At 35.3% G+C, this 8,298-nt stretch overlaps 2 protein-coding genes across 2 annotated transcripts; one reads left to right on the plus strand and one right to left on the minus strand.

The window, feature by feature from the left end:
- The first annotated feature begins 767 nt into the window (after positions 1-767).
- LOC105787834 (cinnamoyl-CoA reductase 1) lies at positions 768-2,094 on the plus strand. Its single transcript, XM_012614404.2, has 2 exons — positions 768-1,655; positions 1,762-2,094. Exons 1-2 carry the CDS (start codon positions 811-813, stop codon positions 1,910-1,912), a joined length of 996 nt encoding a protein of 331 aa, XP_012469858.1. The 5' UTR covers positions 768-810; the 3' UTR covers positions 1,913-2,094.
- A 135-nt stretch (positions 2,095-2,229) lies between these two features.
- On the minus strand, positions 2,230-5,806 carry LOC105787835 (2,3-bisphosphoglycerate-dependent phosphoglycerate mutase 1-like). Its single transcript, XM_012614405.2, is given in 8 exon segments — positions 2,230-3,739; positions 3,850-3,907; positions 4,108-4,227; positions 4,323-4,424; positions 4,528-4,683; positions 4,750-4,893; positions 5,093-5,316; positions 5,413-5,806. Coding segments are annotated over 7 exon segments (1,050 nt in total). The 5' UTR covers positions 5,672-5,806; the 3' UTR covers positions 2,230-3,739; positions 3,850-3,862.
- Between the last annotated feature and the right edge of the window lie 2,492 nt (positions 5,807-8,298).

An 8,298-nucleotide genomic window follows, 5' to 3' on the forward strand; every position in this document is an offset into this window, starting at 1 on the left:
ATCAGATGTATTTACATGTTTAAATTTCATTTTAGTTACAGATGAATCTATTTTTCATTTATTGTACATATTGCATGCCTTATTATTAATTAGTTTCAAATCATACGTCTCATTATTTATTTTGTATGTTGTTTTGAAACACACCATTGTGTATCCTGACGTTAATAAAGTTAACATTTGTTAATTTTTCCATTAATTCTTGGATGATTTGACAAAGAACACAAATTTAAATATTAAAAGAGACAAAATTAAATAAAAAACTAAAATAACTTTTTCTATAAAATTAGAGGGCCAAATAAATTCTAGAAAGAAAAGAAATTCAAATTCAAAATAAAAACATTTAGATATGAGTTATGAGTTTATCCAATCAACTTAAATTTAAATTCTTATAATTTAAAGAAAAAGGATTAAATTGGTAAAATTTAATTATTTCTCAAATATCAAATTTATTTGGACTACTTCTCCCGCTCACAGAATGTGTGTGAGAAAGAACTCACTATACTTCCATTAAATTCATCATTAATGACATTATTTTGTCTTAAAATATATACTTTCCAGAGTTTTCTTATTCAGATAAATTAGCCTTGAAGTAATTTTAGCCTGTTATTAAGATGATTTAATTTGAGTATTAAATATTTGTTTTTCTTAACATTCGAATAATTCAAGTATTTTGATTTAGTGACTATTTTCATTTTGCCACCCATAATTATTTTGTAAAAAGTAATCACATATATATATATATATATATATTAAAATACATCAATTAGAGTTTGAGAATTTATATGTAATTAAACCTAAAATCTTCTGAGAATGGCTGCTGCGGCAAACCCTAAAGAAGCTGTGTGCGTGACCGGAGCTAACGGATTTATAGGGTCATGGCTGGTCCGCACCCTCCTTGAAGGCGGCTATACCCGGGTCCACGCAGCGATTTACCCAGGCTCAGACCCCAACCATCTGTTGTCTCTCCCCGGCGCCACTTCCCGAGGCGTGGTGCTGCAGGTGTACGAGGCCGACGTCTTGGACTACCCAGCCGTCCTCAAAGCGGTGGAGGGCTGCCAGGGTGTATTCCACGTGGCCTCTCCTTGCAGTCTGGAAGATCCCAAAGACCCAGACAAGGAACTGGTGAGACCAGCGGTGCAGGGCACACTCAACGTACTCGAAGCCGGTAGATCAGCCAAGGTCAGACGGATGGTGCTGACTTCCTCTATATCAGCCATGGTTCCAAACCCCAATTGGGACCCTAAAACCCAAGGACCCTTCAACGAATCATCCTGGACAGACCTGGAATACTGCAAGGCACGACATAAATGGTATCCAGTGTCAAAGACCCTAGCTGAGAAAGCGGCATGGGAATATGCAGAGAAACATGGACTTGATGTAGTGGCTATAAATCCGGCAACATGTTTAGGTCCTATGTTGCAACCCAACTTGAATGCAAGTTGCGCGGTGCTGCTACAATTGTTACAAGGCTCTAAAGATACCCAGGAGTACCACTGGTTAGGGGCAGTCCATGTTAAAGATGTTGCCAAAGCACAGATATTATTGTTCCAGTCACCTGTTGCTTCTGGTAGATATCTTTGCACTAATGGTATCTATCAGTTCTCTCAGTTTGCTCAAACTGTGTCCAAACTTTTCCCTCATTATCCTGTCCACAGGTTTTGTTTTGTTTTCTCTCTTTAATTCTTTTTTACCTGTAATAGTGTTTTTGTTAGTGTAGTAGTGCAAGTTTTAACATTGCTGAAACAACATTTGAACATTCAGGTTTGCAGAGGAAACACAACCGGGGTTAGTTCCTTGCAAAGAGGCAGCCAAGCGATTAATTGATTTGGGTCTAGTTTTCACACCAGTTGAAGATGCTGTTCGTGAGACTGTGGACTCTTTGGTAACCAAAGGCATCCTGAAATCGCACTAGCGGATGTTACAGTCAGAAATTAGGAAAACAAAACCTGTTATGATTATTTTCTTTTTCTTTTGTTTTAAATTTTCCGTCTACGTAAGTCTAAAGTAAAAAGGTAGACAAAGTTTGTTGTCTTTGCTTTTAAATTATATATTTTATTTGGATAAAGCATTAAGAAGAGACGTGTGTTACCTTAATCACTTTGAGTCGACCAACAGTTCATGGAATGAAAAACATGAATCTTGCAGCTTTTTCAGACTTGAAAATTGTGCAATTTAAACTATAGATGCTTCCTTGCTTTAATGAACAGCTTATTATCAAATTAATTAACCTTGAACCTATGCACTTCAATTTGTTTTTTTCATAGTTCAAAGAGGACAACAAAAAGGGCCATCGAGGCTCCTAGCACAATGAGGCATTGACTCGAGTCCAGTAGAGGTAAAGCCCCGAAAGGCGAGTGTATCTAACAATCTTGATTAGAAAAAGATCATCATTGCTCGAGTCAGGCTTCCCTCTCTAATGGAAGCAAGGAAGAGACTTTGGCACAAACGCGACTGGTACAAACGAAAGCCATTAAGGCCAGCAACTCAAGCAGAACAAGGCATTTACTCGAGTCTTATAGAGGCAAAGCCCCAAAAGGCGAGTAAATCTAACAATCTAGATAAAAAAAAAATCATCATTGCTTGAATCAAGCCTCCTTGTCTAATGGAAGCAAGGAAGAGACTTTGACACAAACGTGAGTTTCTGAACCTTGATGCAGTAAGTCTTTAAGCATTCATTGCCTCCGGTAGTGGATGTGACTATTGACTTGAAACAATAGTAGTAACGAGATCCCAAAAGGCCTAACTCTTGAGGGGACTCGATAGACCAAATTCACCAAGGACTTAGTGAATTGAGTCCTGTACGGGACTCAAGTGTCACAACCCAACCAAGAGCCACAAAAAAATTATTATTCTGACATGACCTCATCCTACCAAAAAAGTGGCCGGAGTCCAGAAATGTGACAAGGCCAGGGGTGGAAATGGGACTGGTGGCCGGCTATTCCTTGGCCAAACAGCTGGTCACATTACAACACCAAAAACCTTGAGACTAAAAAAACAACAGCCACTCAGGATCTCCTGCCAGAGATCCGAGTGAACCAATGGATGAGGCGAAGAGACTGCTAGGCTGAGTGGCACATGGAGGAAACTGCCAGTGATGGTTTGAAGCAATAGACGGATCAGTCTAGGCAAGGCCGGATGCAGCATTCACCTCGACTTGGATGGGGCTGGAAGCTGGAATAGTGATGACGACGATGCTCTAGAGACGAAACAGTAGGCTGCCAGCGAAGAACCAAACCAGAGAAGGCGGCAACAAGGAAGTTGTGGGAGCTATAGGGCCAACCGAACATATAGGATTGAAGAGGAGAGAAAGAGCTTTTGATCGTCTACAGACTTGGCCGGAAGACACAAAAGGCACCGGCGGCAGGGAGAGCAAAATGAGAGACTTCAACCATTCATGTGAAAGTTTTCATTAACAGCAAGCTTTAGCAACAAAGTTCATTTTTCGGCGCGGAATAAGAAATGTTCATCACATTAGTATTCCATCATTCCCTTCAAAAGAAATCTTAGATCCAAAACAACCTTGGAAACGCCCAAAAGATACATTAATGATTCATTCATTTATTTATTTTACAGGAAAAATATCTACCTTCACCATATGAATGTAATCTTCCCATTGTACCTCCAAAATACTCGAGAATGCAGATGTGCAACTGAGAAAACTCTACCAATTCGCATAAAGATCGGCAAGAGCTCCGTACACTGCAAGGAACCCTACTACTACTCGGTGGTTGGTTGTCTCCTGCAAAAGCGTAAAGCATATCAACATCTTAGAGCAATCTGATTGAACATTTCATATTGCAGATAGTTTAAAAGTACAAAAGTTTATGAAAGAACCAACATGAAACTTACCTTCCTGCATGTGTTACTGAAACAGTGCATCCAATGCCTCCCTGTAAAAAGCAAGACTCTGCATGTAGCAAAATACAGCTATCTGTTAAGCTGCATTTTCTGAAAAGGGAACAGAAAAAAGCTAACAAACATGCAAGAATAAGTACTAAAATGTTCATTTTCCATGTGTCTGCATCGACTTGCCAAAATTATGGAAGTTGGAACCTGGTGGCTGAGTTCATATAGATTTTAGATAATGATAATTGATTGAGTTCGTACCTTGGAGTAGGCATAAACACCGGCCTCTTTAGATCCCACAGGACTTCCTCTTCTAAGAAATTCACCTTCTTTATATATGTATAGTAAGGGAATCCCAGTTGACACTTCCAAGCTAGTAACCTGTTTACTCATAAGAAACAGAGGTTATTAACTGGTACAAAGTACAATACATATTCTATAGGAATATGAGTACTACAAAATATTGTCTTTGCTACCTCCTGTGTAGCTAATTTGTCAAGATACATGATAATAGACCTCAAGGAATTCGCATGTGAAGCAACCATCACATGTTTTCAGGATCAAAGTTGGGGTTCAATCTGCAATGAAAATCTTACTTGTTAATTGGATTCTACATGTTAAGCTATTTTAAACCTTCAACATAATAAGAACATTAGCCTTAAACCAGGGTGGTGCACTTACATGTTCTCTAAAATAGGCTACAGCTCTTTGAGAACACATTTTCAAGCTCTCGCCATTGGCTGGAGGACTATCGTAAAGTCGTCGCCTCTCATGAACTTTCTCTTTGCCGTATCTTTGAGCCGTTTCCAGCTTGTTATGGCCCTGTAACTCCCCATACTTAAAGAGTAAAAAAGCTTGTTTCAAGATCAAGCTCAACCAAGAAAATGTTAAAGCCAAGAAAACCAGAGAAAAATGAAATTTAATGTACATTCTTTCATTCAACTCCCAAGCTGTTATAACTGGAATAGATTGCCTTTTAGTCTCTTCACTGAAAACCTGACTCCATTCTTTTGCCCGATCACTTTCCTTATGTATTATGATAGGTACCTGAGAAACATACATGGAACCAAAGGAATCTCTATGTTGCAAGCAATTTGACAACATGACCAAAAGAAAATCAAGACAAGTTATATTACTGCTGCTTTGAAATTCAATTAAAGTTTAATATCTTCAAGTACATTGCATTGAGGAGAAAAAATATTTTACATAATTAGAAAAGAAAATCGGAACATTGTTTTGGATTCACCTTTTTATGGCGGTGTTTTGTCATGACAAGCATAGATGTCATCTGTACACGAATCAACAACGACGTGTAGATCATGTCTACAGGTATATTGCTTATTCTTCTGCCGGCTTTGACAGCTTCCTCAAAGCCTTTCTTGGTGAATGGCACATCGACACAACCAGTGAACAAATTCTTCTCGTTACATAGAGAATCACCGTGTCGATTTAGTATCAAAGCAGATTCCACTACAACAAAATTTACAAACAACACATATCCTCATCTCCTAACACAGGGCAACATATATATACATATATAATTGGATCAGGATAAGATGAACTCACCTGATGTATTGTTTTTGTAATCATTTGTATTTTGTGAGAAAGATGAAACAGGATCCACCAGTGGTGAATGAGAAGACAATGCATGAACTCCATGTAACTTTGATTGGCCATAGATAAAACTCCCTCCAACATCAACTACAAAGGCCTTTGAGATAATCTTTAATGGATAATTCCTGAGTTTCTTACAAGTGCTCCATCCATTACCACTGGAATTCAGCTGAATTGTTGCTATTGATTTGTGGAACATGGCAGTAGCCATTCTGATAGTCCAATATAACCTATCTCACGATCAGCAAATTAATATCACTACTTACAAGATATACACCCAAGGAGCAGATAATTCAGCAGAACAGGATATGTTTAATAAACATGAAAATTAGAGGAATAAACAAGACATGGCATCAACACAATTGACATGACTAGTTTAATAATATAACATATTAATATTCAACAGGACTGTCACGTAACTTCCAAAAAAAGAAAACAAAAACCGGGACTGTCATGTAATGTCATGCTTCCTTTTAAAAGACAAAACCCACAGAGATTCTGGGAATACAGGTACAATTTTCTTTTGACATTTTTTTCCCATTAGATAAAAGTTATAACGTATAAAAAAGAATGAAAATAAATTAATCAAAGCAAAGCCATTGCAAAGCTGAAAAAAAATGGAAAGTAAAGGAACAGTGTAACATACTTGAGAGGCCAAATGGGTATGAATAGAAATTGACAAAATAAAATTAGAGAAATCAGGCGAAGGAAGTGACAGTCAGTATAAATGTAGCGGGCCAAAAACGAAAGGAAGAGAAAGTGGCGCAACAGTCTCATTTTAAGGGTTAATTCGATTTTTGCCCCCTGAATTTGGTAACTATGTTCACTTTTATGTCAATATTTTTCTTAATCCACTTTGGTAACTGAATTTGATAACTAGGTCTATTTTGATCTTTGAACTTGGAAAAATAGAAAAGTTTGATGACATGATACTCTTAGATTATATCATGTCATTAGATTTACATTTTTTTAGGTGATGACTTTGTGCAATTCTAAAATGTCATGTCATTAAACTTCTACATTTTCAAGTTTGAAGATCAAAATAGAACAATTGTCAAGTTCGGGTGCTAAAATGGACCAAAAAAGTAGGGTTAATATATTATTGGTATCTAAGTTGAGCTTCAATGTTCAATTTGGTACTTGAGCTTTTTTCCTAATTTGGTACCTAAGTTTGGCTTCAATGTTCACTTTGGTACCTGAATTTTTTCAACTTGATACTTGAGGTTTGTTTGGTCCCAATTTGGTACTTAAGTTCGAGTTTAACATTCAATTTGGTACCTAAGTTTTTTCTTTCTCCCAATTAAGTACTTATTTTTTTACTAGAGCACACATGTTAAATATTCATTGGGCCACATAATGTCGTTCGGTATGTGCACCAAATTGAATCTTGAAGCCAAACTCAAGTATCTAACTGGGACCAAAAAAACTTAGGTACCAAATGATACATAATCCAAAAAAAAAAAATATATAAATATCAAAGTAGATCTAGTTGCCAAGTTCATAAACCAAAAAAACATATTAACCCTACATTTTAATATAAAATTTAATGTTGTAGTTATTTAATTAAAAAAAACTATAGAATTATTTGTTCTTTTAAATGATTTTCCTTTTGGGGTTAACTTATGATATTAAGTCAAAGAGTTCATAAGTAAAATAGGTATAGATTGTAGTTTAAATATTATTTGTGTGTTTATATTATATTCAAATTATCAAATAAAAAATTATATTATTTATGGCATACATAATATATGGATAAAAATATATTTCTTAAAAAATATATATAAAGAACAGATGGAGTTATTATTAAAGTGATAAAGTTGATGCTTTAGAAACCAGAAATCCCATTGTGTACCACAAAATCTAAACCAACTAATATCGATCTGGAACCAAAAGTCATCGATTAATGGTAACAATACTAACAACAATGATATTGGATGTTGCTGAGTTGCAAGCGCAAAGTTGACGGATTTATTCTGACTTCTAACTTCAGCTAATATTACGCCCTGAACCCGAAATATGACGAAAAATAGATCATATAAATGAGCCCTTTAATGTATGTTAGGATAGAATTCATTATTTTTACTCATTAATATTCAATGAATTAATCATTTACACTCAAATGTATGTAGATAGGAGGAAAGCCAAATTCCTTTAAAATCTAATTATTTATAAAATGAAAATCAATTTGTTTGAATTGGATTTATTCTTACTTTTAAATGGTTAAAGGGTGCAATAAGTAAATGAACTTAAAAATAAAGAAAAAAAAATTAATTACGCGCCTTCCGCGAAAACCCCATCAATTAAGACATTGGACATTAAAAATTCATGAATTAAGTCTTTTAATTATGCTAGCCATTGTATCATTATGAAATCCAACCCATAACCATGTCATTAAAACATTTTATCAATTCTTCTTGAAATAGGTATCGATACCGGATCAATACTTTCTAGGGTTTATAAGAAACAAAATGTTATTTTGATATTGTTTTTAAGAAATGTATCTATTATTTTAAAAAAAGTATCGATACCAAAAAAATGGTATCGATAATTTTTAGGGTTCCTGAAAACAGAATGCATGTTTGGTCTCGATTTTTTTAAGGGTATCAATAATTCCAAAAATATCAATACTTGGCCAAATGGTATCGATACTTTTTGGCTTGGAGCAATTCTGACTTGTTTGAAAATCATTTTTGATGTGTTAAAATGATTTTAACTTGGTTGGAATCATTTTAACTTGGTTAAAATTTTCACTTGATTTTAAAATTGTTTCAAAATTTTCTAGGAGTTTAATAAAGCTTGGTTTTTTGATATAACAAATCATTTGGAAAATTTGTTTTG

The sequence above is a fragment of the Gossypium raimondii genome, chromosome 2 (genome assembly GCF_025698545.1).
Source record: "Gossypium raimondii isolate GPD5lz chromosome 2, ASM2569854v1, whole genome shotgun sequence".
Taxonomy (NCBI): Eukaryota; Viridiplantae; Streptophyta; class Magnoliopsida; order Malvales; family Malvaceae; genus Gossypium; species Gossypium raimondii.